We start from the raw sequence: 25,452 nt of genomic DNA on the forward strand, positions 1-25,452 counted from the left end.
GCTGCGTCGCAGTTGAAGTCTTTACCCATGAATGCAATTGGAATGCATGTAAACAGGCTTTTTTGCATCAGTCTTAGATGTTACTGTTAACCTAATCAAGTAATGAAACAAACATGAAAGTTGTTTGTAAATTAGGGATTCCCTTTAAAACCATTTTGCATTCTGGTATTTACATAATGCCTTACTTGCACAAGACATTGCAGCGTTTTGCTGTGTGTGATTACAAGGCAATGAGGACAGGATAAGCAGAGTTTACTTGCTTATGTAGATTCTGAGTTGTGTAAATATTGCTAGAATACATTTATTTTTATTTCATTGTTCAGGCTGTATCTTAGTCATTTCTTTGCAAATGCGATCTTGATTTGGTTCATTTTCATAGTGGCACGTTCACCCTGTGATTTTCCAGGATATCTAACACAAGGGCCATGCCTCAGCTTCTGCTGCCGAGCTGAAGTCATGAACAGGCCCTGGAGAAATGTTCCCAGCCCTCCCGCTTCCTTATTTGTCCACTTTCACAGCACAGACAAGCACACAGGCCAGCACATTTCCCTCTCCTTAATCCAGGACTTATCCATTAATCATCTCCATGTGCTTTTCCCTGTGTTCGTGTGGGTTATATTCTTTTAGCACCTCCTGAACTTCCCAAGGGGTGCTGGAGCATCCCAAGAGTTCATGGGTGGTGACTCCCCAGTGCGGAGCACAGCGGCAGGCTTCTGACAGGGTCAAACGATACCAGACGGCTTAGTTCAAATACACTTCATGCACTTATTTCTGGTCCAGGTTGGACTCTTTAACGTCTGTTTCGTGGCGCACGGTGTTCGGAAAAGCCAGCGCAGGTGAAGGGGCCCCGGTGTGTGCTGCTGCCCGGGACACGGCGCTGCGAGGGGAGCCCGAGGGGCAGTTCCTTGGCGCGGTTCGATCGTCGCAGCGCTGCTGCGATCGGTTTAACAAGTGACTAACAACGACAGTGTCAGTTGGGACCGCGCCGGGCCCCGCGGCCGCCGCCGCTCTGCTGCGCCCCCTGGCGCCGCCGCCTGGCGCCGCGGTCCCGCTGCGGGCCGAGGCTGTGCCCGGGCGGGCTGGGGCGGGGGAGCGCCGGGCCCGGCAGCGCGTCCTGACCCGACCCCTCGGCAGCGCCGGGAGGTGAGCGGGGCCCGCGGGGCACCGGGGGCGCGGGGCGGGCAGGGGCCGTGGCTGAGGCTGGGCAGAGGTTGCTCCATCCCGACTGCAACCGCAGCTTGCTTTATTGCTCTTTTTATTGTTAATTATTCCCCAAAAGCAAAAATATAGACTTGAATTAAACAATTACTATGCTGTCCAGTCATCACTGAAACAATATTTTATATATTGGTTTACCTTTCCCTTAGGCTTTCTCATTATTTTTCTAATTATAATGAACAGATAGCTAAAGGAGAGACTGCGGGTTTGATTTTTTTTTTTCCTTTTAAATTATTTTTATGTAATAAACCTATCAAAATGCTCGGTGCCTTTTCACAGTCACTGTCTGTGTGAGACCTTCTGCTAAACGCGCTTTATTTCTTAATTTTTTACACAAATAGACCTCCTGCAGTTTAGGGGAGGTTTTTTTTTTCTTTTAGTCTGATTGTTGATGAACAAACTTCAAAATTATATAATCCCAGGCAGACCAACCTGATACATGATGCAAAGATAAAGCAGTCCATTGGTCTTTAATTTCAGATATCCTAACACTTTCTTCTTGAACTCATTAATTTCCTCTTTGTGCAGTAAGAGTACAAAAGCTGTGTATTACATGCTACAGCTAATATTGCTAATGTTTTGGGGTTTTTTCAATGTTGTTTTTGCAAGAACAGATTTGGGAATTCTGGGGACCCAAGTCTAAAGCCAAAAAAAGATGCCAAAAGCTGTGGATTAATCTGTTTTGAGAATGAGATCCTGGCTGTTCTTCCCTGGCATGTAAATTTAATACTTTACCAGGTCAGCTTGAAAAAACAAGGTGCTGTAGCCAAGAAGATACTTCTCCAGAGCATTATTAGCTTTTAGCACTGAATAAAGGTTAAGAACAATTCTGTTCAGTTGGATCATTTCTCCTATATTTTTAGATTCTATTGAGGTAGCTTCCTCAAAGACCTGTCTCGTTTCCCTGGAGTACTACTGGTGTCCTAAAACACCCATTGCCCCTTTTTTTTTTTTTTTTTCCAAAGCCAGATTAACTGTTTTACTGATATTAATAACCATGAAAGTAGAGCAGCTACTTGTATGTTGGTGGGTACTTCAGGTATAGTGGCAGGTGATAGACGACCATATACTTATGTGTGTCTAGCTTGAGGTAGTATTTTGGGAACAATGTCTATCTTTCCTTCCATGTAACTGGAAAGAATTTTTACTTTCCACTTTACAGAACCATACAAGGGAAAAAAAAACCCCAACAAAAAACCCCACAACATGCCAAAAAAACCCCCCAAAACAAACAAGAAAACCAAAACAGATGTAATTTGACTTAAATGTCATTGAAGATGGTGCCAGTAGCATTTTTGGCAAACATTGTGAAGAGAGGCTGAACTTGATGGAAGAATCAAATATTGCATTTTCTCCTCTTATTCTTTAGGATCTTCTTGAGTTCAAAGAATCTTGACTTTAGTCCTGCAGGAGTAAGCTTTCTTAGGCTGAAGCGAGAGGCCACTTGTCTAGGGCTGTGCATTAGATGTGTACTATAAGCATACCAAAGCAGAGATGCATTGCCTTGAATGACACTGCTCGTGGTGTTCAAGAGGGTGTGCGTGTGCTTCTTGGTGGTTCCTACACTCTTTCTCTGTGTTCCCTTTTTGATCCTTGTGTTCGTAAATAACAATCACTTGGCAAGTCCCAGATGTTGAAGTAGGAGTCTGATGATACAGATTGAATGTGTTACCTTTGAAGTCCCTAGATATCCTCATAGGAATCTTGTCAAAAAGGTAGCTCATTATTTTGTTCATACTTCTGCATTCCCATTACCCAGCACAGGGAATGCATTCCTTTTTTCCTCATTTTATGATGAAAACGTATGGTTAACTTTTTTAACTTGCCTCAGCAAAGACAACTTGCAGGTACTGCTGTATGTGGAAGAATTGGAGCTGGAAGTTCTTCACAGCCAGGATGAAATACACAACATCACCTCTTCAGTTTCTAGTGGTAAAGCTTCCAGGCTCCGAAGGAGGTCTGAGAAGGCGCATCCCCAGGCACTGGTGCTTGAAGGCACTCATGCCTCTTGTTGTTTCCCTCCCTCAAAGTTTCTTAGGACAGTTTACTTGGTTACTATAACATTAACCATTGAACTTAAATAATAATGAATCATTATGACTTAGTATTTGTTTCTTTTCAGTTACTCATGGATGTATAGTCTCCACAATCAAACTGTTTCTTCCAGATGGAATGGAAGCTCGATTGCGATCAGAGTAAGAATAAGTATCTATTCATCTGTAGCAAAATTAAACTACTGTATAATGAGGACTTGATGGATATTATGTTTAAAACCAGCATAGGAATAGTTTATTTTCCCATTTTTACACAAAGAAAGTAGCTGAGAGCATGGTTCTTTTTCAGGCATTATAAAAAAGAAATCTCATTTGCTTGTTGCTTTTAGAAATTAAGACAACTATGAAAGATAGAAAAGTTCTTATCAAGTTGGGCTATTCTGACTGACTGTGGTTTACTGTACTGGCATGGGTATTTTAAACAGAAGAATGTAGGGAAAAAGAAAGCAAATGAGCAAATTCTCCTTCCCTCTTTTTTTTTTTTTATTGTGGAATTATTATTTTTGCTCCTTTAAATACACATAGACTTTACTAAAGTGAAGTTAATGGTGTCTGTGTGCGTACATGTAACGCTGTTTATATTCTTCAGATAAGTAATACCGTAACATCCTCCTGGTGCAATTTTCTGGTGTCACAATAAAAGAAAGATTTTCTTGGCACGGGGGAAAAGAATTCATGAAATATGGTGGATGGAATAATGTTTGGAAACTCAGATGAATATTGGGAGGGTTTTTTGTATATATGTGCATGTTACGGAGAAAAATCCAGAGTAGTAGAAACAAAAATGTTTTGTTTCCACTAATTGAGTGCCCATTGCAAATTACATCATATTAATCATCTTAATCATCTTCCAGTCTTATCAGTTGTATGTTTTTGACTTCTTATTTAAGTATTCTTTTATCATTACTGTCCAGAAATATTTTGCATGAAGCTTTAGGGTCTTTGCTTCTCGGAAGATAAGTCAAATTATTATGGGAAATTTTCCATGTAATTTTATGTTCTAGTAAAAAATGGTAAAAACATGTGGTGTTAAATTTTTCATTCTGCTGAAAATGTGCAAATATAAATCTTGTTCTAGTGAAAGCATACAAAATTCTGTAGGTTACCAAATATTATTTTATGCAGTTTGAATTTGTAAATGAGTAGTATATCCACTGTCTTTTCATATCTATTGTTTTGTACATGTAAATTGGTTAAATCTGAATGAATCAGTTTTAAAAGAATGAAATATTATGTAACTATTGAAATAAAAGAATAGACCTTGGATTTATAATCTGAAAACAGTTCTGTAACTTTGAAAATGTTGGTCAGCATAATATGAACTGGTTTTGCACGTTTGTGTATTAACTCGTCATTTTTATCTGAAGAATAAACTTAAAAATGCAAAGCATCTTGATTAAATGCACAGTACTGCTATTCTGCACTTTGTATTCACTTTTTTATATTTGATTTTTTTTTTTAGTGTTATCCATGCTCCATTACCAAGTCCTGTTGACAAGGTAATTCAGTAATTTGTGATGTTCTGCCTTAGCCACACACTGTTTTCTGACTTCTTATAAAGACAAAGAAATGGAGGAGCCTAGTTCCATTTAGATATGTTTTGCACTGCCAGTTTTTTACTAGTTTCATATTCTGAGTAACATTTAAGGTAGAGAAGGTAATGCAGGATTGCAGTGTACGTTTTAAGGTAGCTGGACTTCTTATGGTATGGCAGCTGAAACATGGCTTTGGCAAAAAAAAAGCCATTCATATTAAGATGGTTAAATTTCCAGGTACTGACTAACAGATCCTCTATATTGCATAATCTGATACTTGATCTGTTCTGTGGGACCCTAGAATAGGTCATGATTTGGTGTTTGGGTAAAGTCTGTTGTCCTTCTATCTTTTTCTTTATGGAGGAGAAGTTGCACTGCACAGGCTGGAAAGTGCTGTGGCATATTCCAAAGGAAGATTGGTACCAGACTGTCTTGTATAGCCACTGTAGAGTCCTGGAGTCATTCATGTCTAGTGTCACTTTTAAACTTAATATTGATAATGTGGGAGACTCGTAGAAAAGCTGTTAATAAATACACCCTTGAGACAAGTGATCAGGAATTGATTGTCTCTCTAGCCTCTAAAAAGAAGAATTAAAAGTCTGAGTCAAACCTTTTTAAACGTGAAGGATAAAGTTTTGTGAAACTAAGGAAACTCGTGAAGTCAGCAGTTTGAGGAGTTAGTAGACATTGCATGCAAGTTAAGGTTTCAGAACAGCATATGTGGCTTGAATCCAGGACAAGGGCACAAATTCTGAGGAGGGAGTGCAGGTATAGGTGTGAAAACCAGTTTCAAAATTATGTCAGTGTAGGGAGAGCCTACAAGAATTAGTAAATAAATTTGCAGAAAAAACACCCCAAAAACAACCCTTCTATTCCCAAATCTGACTTAGATACTTATAAAGGCAAATTATGAAGATGATGGCTAGTAGGTCAACAGGAAATGTGTGATTGAAATGTGTGTGTGATGATGGCATTTAATTGGAATGTAAGAGATTTTATTTTCAATTCTGGAAGCCCCTAGTTTCTGTTTGTTATTGGATTGAATGGCTTCACCTTTGTGCACCTTGTTTCTTTTTCTTTTTTTTTGTCAGTTTGATCTGAAACAAAATCCTGAAACTCTTCGGTGCACTTAGACATTTACACAGTGAGTCCTCAGTCCAGTGTTGGGAAGTCCTATCATAAACCAAAGAATAAACAGTAGCAGAACAATGAATGAATTAAAGTGCCATTATTAGATAATCTTCAATGTACCTTCATGACTAGATAACGAATTTTGCATTGAGTTTAATGAAAAATCCAAACCCATTTTGATTCTTAAATTCTCTTATTTTTCAGGTTGCTGCTAACACTCCCAGTATGTATTCTCAGGAATTGTTTCAGCTTTCACAGTATCTACAGGTAGGTTTTTTCTTGACAGCATTTAATTTGGCTAAATATTCAGTCTTCGTTCAAAACACAAATACTATGTTCTGCATGTCTTTGTTTAGCTTGCATTTTGTAAACCTGAACATCATAAGCATTTAACTGCCTTTTCTATAGTGAAATAATATAAAATATGTTGTAATTGGACATAGTACAGTTCTTTGTAAACTTTCAGTTTTGCATGATCAGTATAAACTATGACTTTTCTAAAAGAAACATGTAAGCTCATTGTCTTATCGAAGGTTCCCTGAACAGTATGTATCTACTTTTCCTGTCCTTTCTCCTCTCCAACCTCGCTGTCCCTGATTTTCTTTTGCCTACAATATTTTTGTTACCATCCATTGCTGTGGATGTACTGTGTATGTGTATAAAAGCTTTGGTAGAATGAAAGAAAGGCAAAACAAGAGGTCATTCCATGTGTCAAGAGCTAGTTTGCTTCTGTGAAGATAATTTCTTGGTGTGAATATTTTTGTCCCCATATCTATTAGAAAGTATAAAGGAGGGAACAGTGCTGGCAGCTCTTTTTCCTCATTGGCCTCACCAGCCCTTCTGTGCCTGCTCCTTTGTCAGTTTAAATAGGTGTGCTTTTTCCTAAGATTTCATGTCACAAAAGGGTTAGACTACAAAAGGGCACGTATTAAAGTGTGTGCTAATATATATAAGTAAACTCTCTAGACAAGATCATAAAATCAGCTTTCTGGAAAATATATGAAAAAATTCTTAATGATACTTTCTATCTGGGTTTAATTTCTGTATAGGTCTGCTGATCTATTTTGGCCATTCATATTTGGTAATAGCAATTTTTATTTGTTCACATCAGTGATGAGACTTTTGAGACAGATAGTAACTTTATACGTATTTTCTGACATAGCAGGAAACAACTCAAGCAGATGCTCTTGGGCGGCTGAATACATACTTGCTCACTAATCTGTTAATTTTTTGTATCCTGGAATTGTTATATGAAGATGCTCTTCAATCTTACTGTCATAAACCAGGAGTCAAACAAAAATAGTAGTTCTTGCTTGGCATTTTTCTGTTGTGACCTTATTTGAGGATGCACAGCTTATTGCATGGGAGCTGCCAAGCTGCCTTTTGGTGTTTACAATTTTGTTACTCAAATTGATGAAAGTCAAAGTGTTTTTGAGTCTTGGAAAGAATAATTTGTTACAATGTGTACTCAGCATGTGCAGCATATGCATGAAAAATGAAGGTTTTCAGGAACCTGAGGTTCCTGAAATGAAATATGATAACATTTTCTGATTAAAATATCCAAATAAACGTGTGGATAGATGAGATGGGCTTATTATAGTTTTGAGTATGTGACAATGTTTGCTACTCACACTGCCTGTTTTTTCCTTGTGTTTTGGTATCTCTTCTGTTGCTTCTCTTTCCCTGAGTTTTTCTAGTTGAACTGACTGGTTCTCTGCTCTCTTCATAGGAAGCCTTACACCGGGAACAAATGTTGGAACAGAAGCTGGCAACCCTTCAGCGACTACTTGCTGTCACACAAGAGGCTTCAGATACTAGTTGGCAGGTATCTGCAGACATCTTTTTCCTTTATGGACTGAAATATGCAGTGACATAAATTTTAGCTATTAATTTACAAATGGGGGGGGGGGGGGGGGGGGGGGAGAAAACCGTAGAAAGTTGAAAGCTTACGGTGGCTCTCTTAAACTGTAAAAGATACAGCTTAATAGATTTAGTGATTATGTACCAGCTTGAAATAACTATTCGTAGTGAGTACTCCAACAGAATTAAAGTCTTTAAAGCAGAACTCTACTGGAAGTACATAAAGCATGTATTAATACTAAGGTGATACTTCTTTTCTGCTAGGCTTTAATAGATGAAGACAGGCTGCTATCAAGATTAGAGGTTATGGGAAATCAATTACAGGCATGTTCAAAGGTAAGTTAGTTCACCTTAAGTTGAATGTTAGGAAAGATAGCTCTTTTGAAGTGTCTTGCAATTAGCTAGTTGTAGGAGAGCAGCTGGTAGATAAGCTTTCTGAAATGAGCCTGTGCTATTTTGATAACCTGTATAGCATCAAAACTGTGGATCTGTTCTGCATTTCGTGGAATCACTTCAAATCGAGATAAATGGCTGTTTCTTAGTTGTGGTTTTTTTTTTTTCTTTTAGCCCAAACTGATTTCTTTTGTTTGTAGATATAAGCTTGTATGTAGTGAAACGCAGTAAAGGAATTTGTCATTGGTAAGAAGCAACCATCGTGTCCTGTTTCCTGTAGATGTTTCTTTCCAAATAGGGATTTAAAAAAAGGCATTATCAATGTGCTGGCTGATATTCAGAGACAGAGTAACAATTATGCCCTGCCTTGATTGTTTTTTAGGCCTCCTATGCCCGCCTTAAATTTTTATTTTAATTTTATTTTACTTTTGATTCCTCTCAACTACCTACGTCGTAAGAATTTTTTCTGCAGGTCCTGTTTGAGGTCTTTCAAATGAGACTCTTAAGTTTCTGGTTTGTCAAATTGTAGGTCCCCTAGGCTTGACATTGTTTTAGCAGTGTCCAGAAAACCCTCATAGTTTCCTTGTAATCACAGGTGATCATTCAATGTGTGCTGCTGTATATGCACTTCAAAAAACAGTTGGTTTACACGCAATGATGAGTGATTTATCCATAACATTTTCCCACCTACTAGAAATTGCTAAACATTCTAGACTAGAACAGGTCTTATCACAATCTAATATAGTTAATTAGCAAAATACTAATTTATATTCTGTCTTTGTATCTGAATTGTTTTATATGTACAGAATCAAACAGAAGACAGTATACGAAAAGAGCTTATAGCATTACAAGAAGACAAACACAACTATGAGACAACAGCCAAAGAGTCCCTGAGGCGGGTCCTTCAGGAGAAAATTGAAGTGGTCAGAAAACTGTCTGAAGTGGAGGTATTGAAGTTTCATGCCTAGTCTTCTGGAAATGCTAAAATAGTTATAACTGCTGCAGCTTAGATCCCTGTTTTGTTTCCTATAATACACCAGTATTTGTTGTATTGTGGCATTTGCAGTATATTAAGTAGTAGTGTTCATTTCTCCTATTGGACAGTGCTTGGATTGTTAAACAGTTAAAGAGAAACTATTCTTTAAACTCCTACTTTTCCTGCCAGATTCCAAAATTCATGAAGTTGTGCTATGTATGGGAAATAACTGAGAGGAAATTATATACATGCATTAGAAAAAATGCTGTTAGACCTTCTTTAAACTGTAAAATTTATGGAAACAAAAATAACCACTCATATAAATTACACTTAAGAATGAGTTTTAAGATTGCAGAGTGTTGAACACTTTCTTCAAATAAAATTTCTGCCCCTATAATATTTTTCATTACTATCTTTTCCTTTATTTTCTCTTTGCATTATCATTATTTGCTGTGTTCTCTTAGGTCAAGAAATATGTTACAATTAAGTGCACAAATTCTCTACCCTCGTCGTGTTTTTTAGAGAATGGAATGTATATAGTGCTATAGTAAATAACCCCACGAGGTTTTCAGTTAAATACACCTTTCAATATTGTAGTAGTTCTTGGTGGGTTTGTTAATGGTTGGAGGTTTATGTTTACTACTTCTTCTCATTACTATACTAGGAGATGAATATTCTGACCTATTCTACTTTTTCCTCTTTGTGTCTTGGAGGAGAAATACTAATTTAACTTGAGTGAGGGATTTGCTTGAGTGCTTCCTCCACACAGAAAAATCATTGGCTGCTGGTTGAGCGTTGTCCTTCAATAAGTAATATATAATGTGGTTTTGAATGCATTTTTGTGTAAAGGTGTTCTCGTCATAAAAGAGAACCAAGTCAGCTTGTTACCAAAAGGAAAAAAACAACCTAAATACAAACCAAAACACATTGTATGACTGAAGAAATAAATCTTGAGCTATGAGAAGGAAACTCTATACCATTTAGTTGTGCTGCAGCTGCCAGCTGATGCAAACTTCTGGAGCATTCCTTGCCTCCTGAAGACCCAGCTGCTTCTTAAGTAAGGAGATCTTAGTTTAGATGCCTTTCTGCATTGTGGAGTAAAGAAAAAGGTTTAGGATGCTTCCTTGGAGCCATTTGGCTTTTATGATGTCTTAAATCTTGCTGGGTGAAAGGTGTGATGGAATCTATTGATTACATTGAATTACAAAATGTTATAATACTTTCACAGTTTAGCATAAAACAGAAAAGAATGGGGGAGATAGATCACACAGTTCTTTATACCTAAAGTATATACTTATCACTCACAATTAATTATATAACCTACTGTGGGGTTTTGGTTTGGTGTTTTTTTACACATGCCTGAAGCCAGTATATTTTCACATAATCTGTTCTTCAAGCAGAGCATTACAAAGGTTTGTATAGATAGCATTTTTGCCAGGACTTGATGTGCTCTTCAGCCTTACTCATTAGGAACAAAGCAGTTAAATGTGATTAGTTACATACACTGTTTGGAAAAAATAGATCAGCTTCAGTGTTTGGTAGATTATTAGTCTCTATTTTTTTATTTATCGCATAATAATTCTATCTTACAGCGAAGTTTAAGTAATACAGAAGATGAATGTACTCACCTTAAAGAGATGAATGAGCGGACTCAGGAAGAATTAAGAGAATTAGCTAATAAGTACAATGGAGCTGTAAATGAAATTAAAGATCTTTCTGACAAGCTAAAGGTAATGACAGAAATTCATGTGACTTATGATGATACTATAGATACAAATACAATTTAATTTCTAATGTAGCTATCAAAGATTAAAAAACTTTGAACAACAGCTTAAAGATGCATATCGTCTTTTCCATGATCTTCTGGTTTACATTTCATGTACTTGAAACTGTCATCATTTAAGTAATTTGCTAAAAAGATTTCCCTTTTTGTTCACTTTGAAAGTTACCATATCTTTGGAGCTGCAATATATTTTAATATAAAATTATTTATGGTGTGAATATTTATATTTAGCTGCTTTTATACAGACAAATAATTTTCAACTGAAATATCTTAGAGTTAATAGGAATGAAATAAATTCCTTTACATGTTAATTTTGATTTGTTTGGGGATTTTTAAAATGTTTTTTGAGCAGGTAGCAGAAGGAAGACAAGAAGAAATCCAACAGAAAGGGCTGGCTGAGAAAAAGGAGTTGCAGCATAAAATAGATGAAATGGAAGAGAGAGAGCAAGAGCTTCAAGCAAAAATAGAAGCTTTGCAGGCTGACAATGACTTCACCAATGAGCGGCTAACTGCTTTACAAGGTTAGTGACTAGTGGGGAAGAAACTTTGATTATTTGTTTTTCTTTTAATCTGTGAAATATCTTTTTTTGGACTTCTGTTTACAGTACGGTTAGAACATCTTCAAGAGAAAACACTTAAAGAACACAACAGCTTAGGTAGGTGTGATCAGTTTCTTGTTTCAAGCTGGTTTCCAGATTTGCTGTTCAATTACTTTCATTACTATAATCTTGTAGTCTAGGTGTCTGGGAAAAGAATAACGTTTTAGTGTTATCCCAGTAGTGTGGCGTTCTTGGTATCACTTGAGAACATTCGAAGACGTGACCACAGCAGAATGCCAGTAGAGGGCACTGCTGCTGTGAGTGTTCACAATTGTGGTTCATTGCTCAATTTAGAGCTGTTTGAGCCCTCTCAGCTCCAACCTTTTGAAGGCTTTTATACACATGTATATAAAAGAAAGGATTTTTTAAATATACATGTAATAGGCAGTAATTCTTTGTGTGATAGTAACCTCTTACACGTTTGAACAAAGAGGAACATGATCTGTAGTGCAAGGGAAAACAAATTTTGTGTGTTTCATTTGATTAGATTAGATACTTAGAAGAAGAAGGTAGTATGAAAAGCCAGATGCCTTTCACAATGGTGTATTTATAAAGAAACAAAACCCAAAACATTTTGCTTGGTTCCAGAAATAATACCCTTTCTTAATCCTAGGGATACAAGTTGACGACTTCATACCTAAAATTAATGGGAGCACAGAGAAAGGTAGTGTATCCTAAGGCTACCTTTTGTCTTATGGTTGATGTTTGAAGTTGAACAAATTCAAAATGTTCTCTAAAGTTTTACTTTGAATGATGTTCTCTTAAAAAATGAAACTGAATTTGTCTACTCCTCTGACCAGCATTTTTTTGCTTAGACTTTCAGTCTGGATGTTTTCAGGAAGTTCTGTAAAATGTAACAAACCCACTTGGAAGTCGTCTTTTTTTTTTTGCTTGTTTTTGATGGGCTCTCACTGGAATCAGTAGGAGTCTGTTGAATGATTGCAGGCTTGTGACACGAGAAAGTGGGAAAACTCATTGACTTTTTTCCCTTTAATCTTATTTTTCCTTGCAACACAGACATACACCATTTTTCTAGTAAATTGGGTATGGTAAGTAAAGTCAACAAAACATATTTTTTCTTAACTATAACTTACAAAAAAATGTGAGTATATGAAATACAGAAATAGCAGAAACTAACTTTTTAAACCAGAGTACTATCTTTTATGTTAAACAGGAATGAATACACATTGAACTAACTGATTTTTTTTTTTTTTTAAAGACCAATTAGTTAAAGCTCAGTATTCTAACTAATGTGCCTTAACATACACTTGAAGTTTGGTTTTTTTTTTAATAGAATTGTCTGATAAGAATATGCCCAATATCACATATAGCAAAGATTGTTGCAGTTATGATTCTAAAGTCACTGAATTGTTCCATTGGATATTTTTGTCCTCATATGTTAATTTAAAATTTTTCCTTGATGTAGCTTTTGTGAGCATTCTCTGTGCCTTGCTGGCTAGCAAAAGCTCTGAGGAATGGTGCTAGTATTAGTTGGAAGGTTGAGGCACCTACATAGAGAACTTGTGGTTTCAACTAACACAATGTTTAAGGATTACCGTATACATTTTTTAAACAAAATTTCACAACTCTCTATGCTCTAATTCTTAGCTTTTTACCTTTTTTTTTTTTTTTCATTTTTAATTAGAAATGAAGAGCTTCTTAACTAGGCAGACCAATAGCAAAATAAAAAGTTAATCATGGCATAACCTCACATCTAGTTCTTACTTGGAGCGGGAAGAGAGACTGTTAAACACTGACAGGGACTGTACAAAAACTTCCCCTTAATCTAAGTCCTAGTTATTCCTTTATGTCCTAGCATTTTAGGTACTTAACTGAGATGTACACTGATATTGGAAACCAGGACGCTTAATAATATCTGTTCCCAGTTCTCTGGACTGCCATACTTTGGCTTTAGGTAGATTGATACATCTTGCTGATGCATAATTTTAGGTTGGTAATACTCTTAATGCTTGATAGAATGGATAACAAATAATTCTTTTTTTTTTTTTTTTTTAAATCTTCCACCCCCCAAAATAGTGAACTTCTTTACAAAGTAAAACAGGGGTACTATGCAGGGATTGTAATTCTTCATTCTAATCATGTAAACCATAATGAGATTTTGAAAGCTTGATTGTTGGAGGTTATTAGAAAAACATGCAATACTGTGTACAAAAGTAGCCTAGAGCTAAATTGAAACTTCAGTAAAAGCTTTCAAGCTCCAAGTGCCAATACATGTAGTTTTATAGAGAAATAATGAATAACATCACACTAAATATAATTTTTTTTTTTTTTTTAACAAACACTTTTTTGTTTGTTTTAAAGTTATTGGTAGGAATATCTTACTAGTTTTTTAAATAACTGCTACCTCATATCAGTCTGAGTTTAAAAGTTGTCTGAAATACTATTTCAAAATTGAAATCAGTATTATGTGATTGTAAAACATACCATTGTATCACTGATATTCACTTTTTGTCAAAGTTGAAGAAGCAATCTCTTTTTTGACTTATTTTGGATTGCATAGAGTAAGTGTCATCTGGATGGATGCATGAAAATACAAATTCCTCCATCCTATGAGTAGCAGTAGAACTTGTGCTTAAACCTCGGCGTTTTAGGAAGCTGTCCACCAATTTCTTCTTCTTTGTGAATATAGACAACATGTAACTGCTCATTCAAGTTGGCTTTCTGTGTGTTTATACAGTCTATCACCTTTTTCTGTCACGCACCTACCCTGCTATTTTATTATTCTATATTTTAGCTAATATTCTATATTAGTAGTTTTCCATCATTATGTCTGTTGTACCACATTCTTCTGCATCTCTGCTATACCTGGTCCATCCACATTTCCCTGGCATTTTACAGCTTGCTGGCCTGTGTTCTCTTCATGACAGTCTGTGTCTTTCTGTATCTTCCTGTCCTTTAGTCGTGTAATGACAGATGGGCAGTAACATTCTCTGCCAGATTTTGGATTTTGTTCGCTTGAAAGCAGCAGCAGGCAGTTACTGGGGCTTTTTTGCTGAGTAGTCTTGCATTATTTTATAAGAACTAAGAATTTAGGGCGTCTAATGTAGATTCAGCAACTTCATCAGTGAAAGAGTTTGTAGATATTTTGTGTGAGGAAAAGAACTCACAGTTAAAGACAGAAGCAGAAGTCAGAAATTCAATTTGTTTTGATGCTATATAGCCTGTAAGGGAATAAAAAAAACCCAGTTTCCTCTATTTGTATACAAAGGTATACATACCTTTCTCCTCCTCCTATCAGGGGAAAATGGTAAACCCATGTAAAACACTTTTAAAGATTCCATTTGTGTCTCTATTTCAAAACTTCAGGTCAAGTCTTCAAGGTGTGTTTATAGGCATACTACCTGGCTGTTGCAAGAGTAAGGATTTTACATTAGATTTTTGCTGCGGCTGTCCATAACATTAAAAGACCTGTGCTCTGAGTAGAGGAACTAAGAACTCATGTTACAGTCTCTCTAGAGGCTTTTTATAATAAAGTGTTATTAAGATGGTGGTGGTCAGGCATTCATTTTCTCTCATCGCACATATGGAAATTCTGGTGCAGAAGAGAGTAACTTGCTTATACATCAGCCACTGATAAAGGTTGTGTAGAACAGAGTTATTTCAGTAAGCGGTATGTTTCTCAGAGAGTTGCACCACACCTGGCTTATTTAAGTTTTGTGAGCCATATATTATGTAAAGAAAGATAGGAGATATTTCTGTACTATCACTTAGAGGATCATATAAAAAGGCTTAAAAGAAAAAGTTTAAATATGAAAAATAGATATTATAGCCATGGTGCTGTCTTTCAAAAGCCCTGTCCCTGTGGGTTAGAAAAGAGTTTACTTTTCAGAGTGACTTTGAAATATAGTACAACATTACATATTGGATATTAACAGCTAAGCTTGTGATAGCAGAACCTAGTGTGTAACAATTTTGTTAGAATGTAACACATTTTGACAGTTTGTATACTAAAAAGCAACATTTTCAGCTTGCTAGGCTCTTGAGGTCAAAGGATTTTTGAGGTCCTTTAGAAGGGAAGCATTAGCACCTTTTTACTTGAAGGAATGCTAGATTCTGATGGAGTTGGGAGCTGAACAAGGTTATATAGCAGGGCTTGGGTAAAACTGGAAATTGAGCCCAGTTTTAGAATGTCTACTGTAGAACTGTCCTTTCAAATAATGTTATTTCCGTGCAGTGAAACTTTGTTTAAAAAGCAAAGGGAGATATTAAGCAACACTGAAGATAAATGTTTTTCATTTAAAGAGGGCATTGGATAGGGAAGAAGAAGTATGAAGGCTAAAGAAAAACTTAGTTCTTCAGTGCTTGGATTTGGTACTTGCAATTATCCATGTCTGATTTATGAATTAACAAATCAGAGGAACTAGAGGCATCAGTGCTGTGGAGTTGCACGTTTCTGAAGTTTAGCATCTAGTATTCCAAATTTATTGTGATTTAAGTATCACTTGTGTGTATTAATCTTATTGCCAAAAATATGAAGTTGTCAATAGAATTTTAGTGGAAGTCATTTGTTATCACCTAATCTAAAAGAGCAATATAGCAAATGCCAAATGCAGAACATTTGGACTTTTAATAATTGGATCTTCTTAAATTTTTTTAAGTGAAGTTGGGTTTTTTTACATAGCTTCTATTGAGGTTTTTTACATAGCTTCTTTTTTTATGCTTAAGAACTGTGATTAGATTTTAGCATTTAAAAGTACTCGTTGAAAATGCAGTTAAAGTACCTTGTTCTTCTGATCAGTTCAGAATAGTGATCTATTTTCTAGTATCACTCAGACATCATTTCAGTTACATGTCTTGTCTGCTTGCATATTGACTTGGATTTCAAAAGTTCACTGTAAATAAACAATTACAAATATTGTTAATATACCTTTCAAATTTTGTTGCATCAGTTTGAAAAATGATAAGAAGATGTAAACTTAAGTGTTTCTTTCTTTACTAGAGCACTTTCTTTCAAAGAGTGGAGGGGACTGCACTTTTATTCATCAGTTCATAGAATGTCAGAGTGAGTACAAGAGTGTTCATCACATTTGCTTTAAAAATAACAGAAAACCCAGAAAAGGTGGATAAAAACCAGAAGTTGTCACTATTATTTTAATATTTCTGTGGTAGCAGAAACTTTCTATGCATAGAATGGTGGCATTGGGATATTAAGCGCATGCCTGCAGTAGTAGTAAGAGCATATCTTTGCTCTTGAAAAGCAATGATCAAATTATCTTGTCTTGGCAGTTAATCCACTATGATCCTCCAACCAATAAAGGGGTGTTAATGTTGCCACGTGATGTTTAAAACTGAATGTAATTTTTCACCTGTTACAAAATAAGTTGAAATTGCAACACTGTCAGTTTAAGCAAACATCACAGGCAGCAGGAGGACAGAGATAGGTAGTGATGCCTTTTCTTCATTTCACATACCTCCAATTTCTCTGATAATTGAAGGCTTTACACATTCTTCAAATTAGTTGTTACAAAGAACAAAAAGGAAAACGAGACCTTAAATTTTATGTGGAAATCTAAGATTCTTTTAAGAAAAATAGAAAGCAAATATGCAATGCCAGTCTTTAGAAAGATGTGTTATTCTGGAATGAGAAATGTTTTTCAAAGAAAATGGCTTTTGAAAATGTGTAGTGAATCTGCGCAGTCTTAATACCTGTAATTAAAGAAAAACTTAAAATGGTAATACTTTCTGTCCACTGAGAGAAAAACGTCATTAGGATGAGGAGAGAAAAGTGCCATTAAACTTCAAAGAAAACTCATTTGTAGCATAAAGAATTATTTTTTTACTTTAGAGTTTGCAGATATTATGTACCTAGAGTTGAGCAGAGAGAAGTATCGATGAGCAGAAATAAGACAGTATCTTTTTTCAACATTGTGCCCATTGAACTCTTCTTTTCCCTTTTAAATTTTGATAAGGAAGTGTAACAGAGTTACTGGCTTTACTCCTTCTGATATGGGTTGCAGTGCTGCAAACTGAATGACGGTTTACTGCTAATGTTTGTCTTCTGTTAGGCTGAAGTTTAAAATAATCTTAAATTTTGCAATGATCTTGCATGAATCCTCTTTATTTGGTATATAAAATGAACTGAAGTTAAATGTTTGAGTAAAATTATTTTTTGTTTAGACTGAAGATGAAGAGCACGCTGAGTGATGTTCAAATACAAATTGGTTGCCTGATTTCATTGTCTGGATGTTAGCTTAACCTATTTTAGAAAAAATTGTATTACCGTCACCTCTGCAAACTATATGTGAACAGTCTTGTCAGTACTGAGAAGCAGAAGTTACCTTCAGGATCTAGTAAAAAATTCTAACATGCTACTGAAGTAGTAATAAGAGAATAAACTAAAGATCAATTTCCTTATGCCTGCCCTTTCTAGAAAGAGTGAAAGCTAGACTAAAGATACTGTAAGGCCTTGATTGCCTAATTTTTAGAAGAATGAATACAAGTTCAAAGGGTTCAGAGTTCTGCACTTTTGCAACAGTATGACTTAGTTTACTATCTAATCAAGAACAAAAAAGATTCCAAGTCAGCAGGTCATGTATGTATTCCTGGACTGAAAGTTTACCTTTCCCAAATTCAAATATGTTTAGTCAGGCCTCAAAAAACCATGAGGTTAAACTGCAAGACCTATTATTTTCATTTTATATCTAAGTGCTGCCTTTCAGCCGTACTCCTGCTCTTTGCTCTCTGCAGCAGTGAGGGCTGGGAATTAGTGAGGAGAAAAAGTACAGTTCCAGAGATTTCCAAGAACTGGAGTTTTAAGACATGCTGCAAATAGTTAAGTGTAGAACAATATCATAAAGGTTGGCAATATTGAGAAAGAATAAGTAATTCATTGTGTGATACTATGCTTTTTTTGCCCCAAGATTTATGTACTGGGAGAGGAGCAGGTTTATTATTTTGAAAATAGTAATTCAGTAACACTCCCAGAAACAGGAGTCGCTTATCGAAGTAGTTTTATGTAGGGTTTACTGTTCTGTAATAGAAGCAGAGCAATGAAAACTAGGGAGTCTGCAAACCACAAGAGAAATCTAAAAAGAAAGGAGAATTGAGACAACTATACAGTTTATCTAGGAGAAAAAGTTCTGACTTGCGCTGGTGCAGTGGGGAAGATGCACGTCTCCATGGTTCTGGAGAAGCAGCACTTAAATTGGGTAAGCACAAGCAGAGAAATGAGGAAAACAAGCTTGAATCAAGGAAGTGAGGTATGTAAGATAGCACAAGAAGAAAATTAAGATGACTGAACAATTAGTATTCCATACAAACAGTTGCTATAGAGATAGAAGTCAATTGAAAGTGGTTATCAGTTAATAAGAGTGGTGAAGACCTTTTGCGGTACTAGAGCTAGAATTTTTTTGGTGGGGGAGAAACAACTGGATGCTAAATCTTAGTTGCAATGCAGCTCAAGTGCAAAACTTTGGTAGCATGGTTTGTAAAATCAGGCTCCTGTAGGTTTTTAAAGATTTTTTTTTTTTTTTTAATTTATTTTTATTTTTTAAGCAGAGTATGGCTCATGATATCATCCAGTAACCTGCCCTTATCTACAACATCTGTAGAATGTTGTGAAATTTTGCTCTCAATGATCTGGGAAGTCTGTTACTTTCTGATCATTACATGCAGTTCACTTGTTGCTCATTTCATCACTTTTTTAGTAACCACTGGTGAAAACCACTGACATCAACAGCAAAAGTCATGGTACTTCTTTTTGATTAGGACATGATAGGAGTTACTACCAAAATGGTGATGGTGTATAGGTGAAAGAGAGCTGGTACCCTGCTGGCTTCCTATCTTTTGCTCCAATCCAAGTCGTCTTTTATTTGCGTCCTTATTTTTTTCTTCATTTTGTGATTGTTGCATTTATGATTTTAAATGCAAGTCAATTTTTTTTGCCTTTTTACTAAGTTTGGGTTTTTTTATTTCTTTGTGTATCTATCTAAAGTGCAGTAGGTTTTGGATGGATTGAATGGCTATTATCACCTTTTCCATGAATTTATGACTTGCAGGTGGCAGGTAAAGTTAAAGCTGCTTAGTATCACTTTGGTTCAGATGGTTTCAAGTTTGTATGTTGAGGGCCACGTTTCCTTTCATTGGTCTCAAAAACTGGCTGCCTTCAAAGCCTAATTTGGTACAAAACCATAAATGTATTGGGGGCATGTTAAATTACAGGTAGTGATAGGCAACCTAAATCTAAAGGGAGTTCTTAAATCGAAAAGATAGGAAATGCCTAAAAATTTAAAGGAAAGCTGCCTTTGAACTGCATTCATCAGCAGGAAGAACCTTAGACCGTCTTAAAGATGAACGAAAAGCTTAACTTCAAAGTAGATTGTTTTGGTAAAAATTACTATTTATGATACATGTCAGTAACTCTTTGTTTTCTCTTAAGTAGTGCCTGCATAGCATTAAAGATAAAAGTTGTTTGTGCCAGAAGTTAAATCTAGGATCCTCACCCTAATTTATATTTTGGTGGCTAAAAATGTACATCTTAATTTGGGGAAAATGTAGATTGATTTAAAAGAAAAATCACGTTCATGAAGTTTTCTGAAATAGTAACATGAAAAGATGCAGAGATCTGAAAAAGGGAAGTTTAAAAGATGCAGGTACATCTGCCTTTACTTTCTGCTGTCTGGATTCTGCCAATTCTAGTGACTAGGGTGCAGGGCAGAATAAGATTGTATGTAGTTCAATGACATCAGTCATCCAGTTTTCTGTTTATTACAGGAATATACACAGGGATGCTGAAACAATTTTCTGTTAGCTTTGAAATATACTTATGCTAATATTGTTAAAACATAGGGAATGCTTTCTTGTTTGGTAAGTCAGGAGAGATGTCTGCCACCAAGTGAAAAATACTGGCTGTGCCAGCTTTGGGTCACACTGGGCAAGGGGACTTCTGTGTTACTGCTGAAGTTCTTCACTGAAGAAATAGTGTCAAGAAGAAAACTTTTGTACAATATTGAAATTCATAATGGACATTAGAAGCCAGTAAAGCCACCAAAATTTGTCTGCAGATTTTTTTAGTCATACACTTGACAATTCTTAAAAATGTGAAAAGCCACTGCGAAAGTTTGGAAAACCATGTGGGTCAAGAAGACTAGTTTCTTTGTTTTGTACTAGAATTATTCTGGTTTTAGCAGTTACTGAATTCTGAAAACCCCAAGATCTGTCGCTTCTAGTGATCACTTTTCTTCTGTGAACTGATTCTAGAAGCCTATTTTAAGCTAACAGTCTAGCATAGATGAGGTATTACCCTTCAGATCAAGCAGTTGAATGCTACTTTGAGTGTATGGTTTTTCCATTCAGCTAATTTTTTCAGACATTAGGGCAGAATTCCTTAGCTGCTTTCTTGCTTCCTTTCTCCCCATCCCCCTTCCAGCCTCAGCTGAGTCCTGGAATAATCACATATGAGGAGTTTTGTTTAGATATTTGTATTTTTTAAATGGAAGAGGGCTCATGATATCACTCAGTGACTCCTCACTTGCAGCTGCAGTAACTTGATTCCCTTGCGATGCCTTCCTCAGTCTAGGCACAGTGACTTTCACCACCTCTGATGAACTTGTGGCTGTTCTGAACTTAGATGATGAGTGGTCTCCGACAGTTGCTTGAGACATGAAGCCAATCCTGAAAATCCAATGTGCTGTTCAGTGCATTTCTGAAACAGTTATTTGTAAAAAATTACAGGAATGCATTACAGTAGTGGTAGACATATGAAGTAGGTGAAGGGAATAATAGCTCTTTTAGGCTGGTTTGTCTAGCTGTGGGGGAGGGAAGGGGACAGGACAAGCTTTTGGCCATGCAAACCCTTCTTCAGACCTCAAGGGGGTTTTATCTGAAAGCTTTTCTGCTGTCTGGAGTTGAAAAAGATACCTCCCTGCAATTCTTGTCCTGCCTCTGTCCTTAGATTGTAATGGTTACAGCACCGTGCCATCAGAGGAGTACAGAGACTTATTAATCATCAGAGATACTTGCAGCTGGAAATGCTGACAAACATTTTTTTAATAAAAAATTTGGAAAGGATTTACTGTCATCCAGCTTCCTTCATCTGAAGTCTCCTCTGTGCACTGCTCTTGCAGTCGTCTTGGCATCTCAGTTACCTGTTAAATAGCACAGGGGGTAACCAGCAAACTCAGTTCCCTGCCTGATTATTGGGAATCTGGCAGAGAGAGGGCACAGGGGGATGCAGAAGCAGCTTCAAACTGTGTGCTTCAGTGGGTGATAACAGCTTTCAGCATTATCTAAATTGCAAGGTCTGCTGTGTAGAAACTGATGATGTGATCTGGAAGATATGTGACCCTTGATAATTTTGCATGGTGGCATTGCTGGCTAATTCTTAAGGAATTTGAAATAATGACATCTCTGAAAAATAAGTTAATTAACTACTGGTTTAACAGTTCTTTTAGTGTCTTTGATTAATCTAAACCAGTTCTTCCCTTGGTCTTACTGTTTGCCCTCATGTCCTTGCTGGAGTTAGGATGAAGTTAGCAATATAGTCTCAAAATCTGTGGTTTAGGTTTTTATACACTTGGCATACATGAATAGACTTCCCTGTCAATGTTATCCATAAACTCAATTTTTGTCAACCTGAATGTGGAATTTTGTGCAGCTCTTCGAAAGTTTTAAGCTTAGAAAGGCTGTTTCTGTGTATGTTTCATAGGCACTGTTAAAGCAGTTGTGATGTTGAAGGGGGCTTCTCAGTTGCTGTTTTACTGTGGCATGTTTCTGGATTTCTGCTGTATCAGGTGGATATTTATTTCAGGCAACCAGCTCTGAGAATTCCTTTTTTGATAACTTGAGAAATGTATTAATTATTTATTGCTCCCAATTAGAGTTCAAAAAAAAAAGTTCATAAAAATGAATTTTCCGAACTTCTCATTAGTGAACTGAAGCATTAATAATGTAAGTTAATAAATTGCAGAAGAAATAATTATGCACTGTATCACAAAGTTCCAGTAGCCTTGTGTGCTCTGTTTCATTATTCCATGCCAGAATAAAGTTTTTGTTCAAGCCTGAGTAGGAAGTAATATTATCAGCTTTTAATTTGGTCATGGAATGTAGTCTACATAGATGCGTGCAGAGCTTTTGCTTGCTTAATTTGAGCTTGGAAGTAACACTTATTTTGTTTGGCAGACAAGATCATAGATGAAGGACATCTAACCAAAGTGGAAGAAACAAAGCTTTTGAAAGGTTAGACTTCTGGATTATCTAACTGTTTTTTGAAGCATGTTTTTTATGTCACTTCAGTGCATGTTCTGTGTTAAACTAGCAGTTTGAGTTTTGTTGAATACTCACATAAGAAAAAAATCTATAAAGGGCAGGTTTATTGTTTACTAGACTTTGCTTCTAATACTACTGCAGGGTAAAAGGATTTGAAGGAGATGATTTTTGAACATTGAGTGCATGAAATGATAGTCTCAGTTTTGGCTGAGTTCTTACCCGAATGTGCATGAAAAAAAAATAATAATTTTCGTAAATTGATTTAAATCTTTAGTGCCTGCATAAATTTCAGATGGGTTTTTGGTTTTATTTAGGACTAAACAGAAGTAATGCTTGGCCTCATTTTTTAAATAAAAGTGTATTTTCATTTGACTTTTTTCTAATTTACATCCTCATAACTTTAAAATAACTATTAATCTCCGAAATGTGCCTTTTCCAAGTGAAATATATCTGTGCATCTCTTAACTCTTTTCTGTAGAAAAAACCCCAAGTAAAATACAAGGAGCTAATTAGAAAAGATTTACCTTGTCAAGGAACAGTCATCCTTATCTCACAGTGCCAAAATCAGGAATGCTACAAAGTGTGCAGATCAGTATTTCCCATGTGCCTAATAATGTAGATTGTTTGGACTTGTAGGCTGACTCCATTTCTGTAGCTTTTTATTCATGTCTAGACACACTAACTCATTTCTTCACCCTCTGTCCTTCTGCAAAGTGTTACTGTATTGAATAAATATTGGCTTGTTAAAAGTTCTGATATTTTAGAGACACTTCAATTTATCTTCTCTTACCTTAATGTGTGATATTGCGCCTTTAATTTGTTTCTATATGTGAGTAAGCTATAGACAACGTGCCATATTTGGCAGAAGAATGCATGCTATAACTGTAACGTAACACTTGCATGCCAATTATCTTGCAAGGCGGTGAGCTATTTTTAGTGTTTGTTAATATATTCTAACTCATCAAGTAAGTATGATGTCAACACATTTTAACATACTTTAGCATTTTGGCTATATTTATTCAGTTCGGTTTTATTATGGGAAATAGGGACAACTGCTGTGAAATAATATAGTACAGGAAAGAGTTTTGTGCTTATGACTCTGGTTCCAGAATAGGAAGCAGGTTTATAAATCACTTCTTTTTGACTTCTGCTGTTTCAGATATAGACAGTGATGCATCTTTGCTCTGGTGCCTGATCTTGTTCCTTGTTTCAGGGGTAGGAAGACAGAAGGGAGGGAGAAGCTGGTGTACCCGCGGGTGGGTGGGACGGGAGTATGAGAGGGAGGTGGGGGGAGAGAGAATTAATTCAGCAGTTGGAACTTGCACTGTTCCTCCCATTTCGCACGGAGCAGGAAAGCTCGTTTCCATGTATGACCAGATATGGTAAAGTTAGTTGGATACAGATAGTGCTCAGCTTAGCACTTCTGGATCGGCCACTAACATAAACGACATGGGTGAGGCTTTTAGGATATACTTTTCTTAATATTTTAAAAAGAATTTGTTTCTTGGATTAGTGATTATTATGGTTGTAATGGCAGTCTTGTGAGCTTGATTCTTTGATATGTGTAAAATGTTTTGTATTGTAACATTTTTAGATATTAGTTAAAATCCTTATTCCTTAAAGTAGGGAAGTGCTTTTTTTGTTTTAGCAAAGAACCACCCTAAACATCAAGTCAATTTAACTAGTCCAGTTGTTCCTAGCTTTGAAGTCTGCTGAAGTCATGAGAGAGGTGTTTGGAATAGCTGCCAGGTCTGAACCTCTAATGTGCATTAAATATATGGGTGCTTTCCCCTTCTTCCTCTCCAGTGATTTCAGTTACATCAGGATAGAAGAGTTTGGCTCTTGATGAGGTGCTTGGTTTGTACTTGCCACCTTCTGTTTCATGTACAAGGGGATGTTACTCTGTCACAGAGAAATAGAAAACTTTTTATGTTAGATGAAGGAATTTTTTTTACCTATTAACCTGTCTGTGTTTTGTCATCTTGCTAATTTCCCTGTGTAGGTGCACAGGTCATCTTCAGTTTCCACTTCTCTCATTTTGGGGGTGTTCTGTTTGTTCTCTTGTTACTTGAAAAAATAATTCACACAAGCTTTCTCATTACTCCTTTGTTTTTTACATATTTCCGTATGCTAATTCTGCTGGTATAACACACTTGATTTATTTATTGCTGTGCATCTTTCTTCCCATGTCCTAGTACTTTTTTGTTGCATCTACAGTATCTATCTGAATGTGAAATTATTTGTGTTGACTCTGCTTTTCTGCATGTATGGTAGAAGTCTGTATACTGAGAATGTTGTAATGATGCCTTTTGATATGTATATCTATATCTCTCTACGTGGAACTTGAGACTCTCTTAATCCTTGGGTGGGCAGCGGTGCTGTCAAACTAAGGCTCTGTGGAGTCAGCGAAGAAAGACTTCATTCTGTGTAACCTCAGCTGCATGTTGGTGATTTAGTTCCTCGCTGACAGACTTACCGGGTTTGCCCACCCCAGAGATGGTGTGCCTTCTCTGAGTCAGGGATAATTCTGTGTGGGAAAAGGATGCGCTAGTATAATTAAATCCCCTCTCCGTTTGAAAATGTCTGGTCTCCATTAAAAATCTAGAACTGGTTAAATAAACCCAAACTAAAACCAACTGTGTGGCTTCACCAAGCTGCATGTAATAATGTGGTGAAT

The 25,452-nt window shown here is 36.3% G+C and overlaps 1 protein-coding gene across 32 annotated transcripts in view; it reads left to right on the plus strand.

The window, feature by feature from the left end:
- Positions 1-25,452, plus strand: part of SLMAP (sarcolemma associated protein) — an 86,894-nt gene that overhangs the window by 35,814 nt on the left and 25,628 nt on the right. For 5 of the 32 annotated variants that reach the window (XM_032920226.1, XM_030502314.1, XM_030502315.1 and 2 more), the window contains exons 3-14: positions 3,341-3,413; positions 4,735-4,771; positions 6,143-6,205; positions 7,668-7,763; positions 8,063-8,134; positions 8,998-9,138; positions 10,760-10,897; positions 11,303-11,471; positions 11,556-11,606; positions 12,163-12,213; positions 16,510-16,572; positions 22,689-22,745. In XM_032920226.1, coding sequence (XP_032776117.1) covers positions 3,341-3,413; positions 4,735-4,771; positions 6,143-6,205; positions 7,668-7,763; positions 8,063-8,134; positions 8,998-9,138; positions 10,760-10,897; positions 11,303-11,471; positions 11,556-11,606; positions 12,163-12,213; positions 16,510-16,572; positions 22,689-22,745 — 1,011 coding nt within the window. Of the gene's footprint in view, positions 1-1,893; positions 1,957-3,340; positions 3,414-4,734; positions 4,772-6,142; positions 6,206-7,667; positions 7,764-8,062; positions 8,135-8,997; positions 9,139-10,759; positions 10,898-11,302; positions 11,472-11,555; positions 11,607-12,162; positions 12,214-16,509; positions 16,573-22,688; positions 22,746-25,452 lie in introns of those variants that run through there. The other 27 variants (XM_030502323.1, XM_030502322.1, XM_030502321.1 and 24 more) reach the window with 15 other exon arrangements.

This window comes from Strigops habroptila, chromosome 11 (assembly GCF_004027225.2).
Source record: "Strigops habroptila isolate Jane chromosome 11, bStrHab1.2.pri, whole genome shotgun sequence".
Lineage (NCBI taxonomy): Eukaryota > Metazoa > Chordata > Aves > Psittaciformes > Psittacidae > Strigops > Strigops habroptila.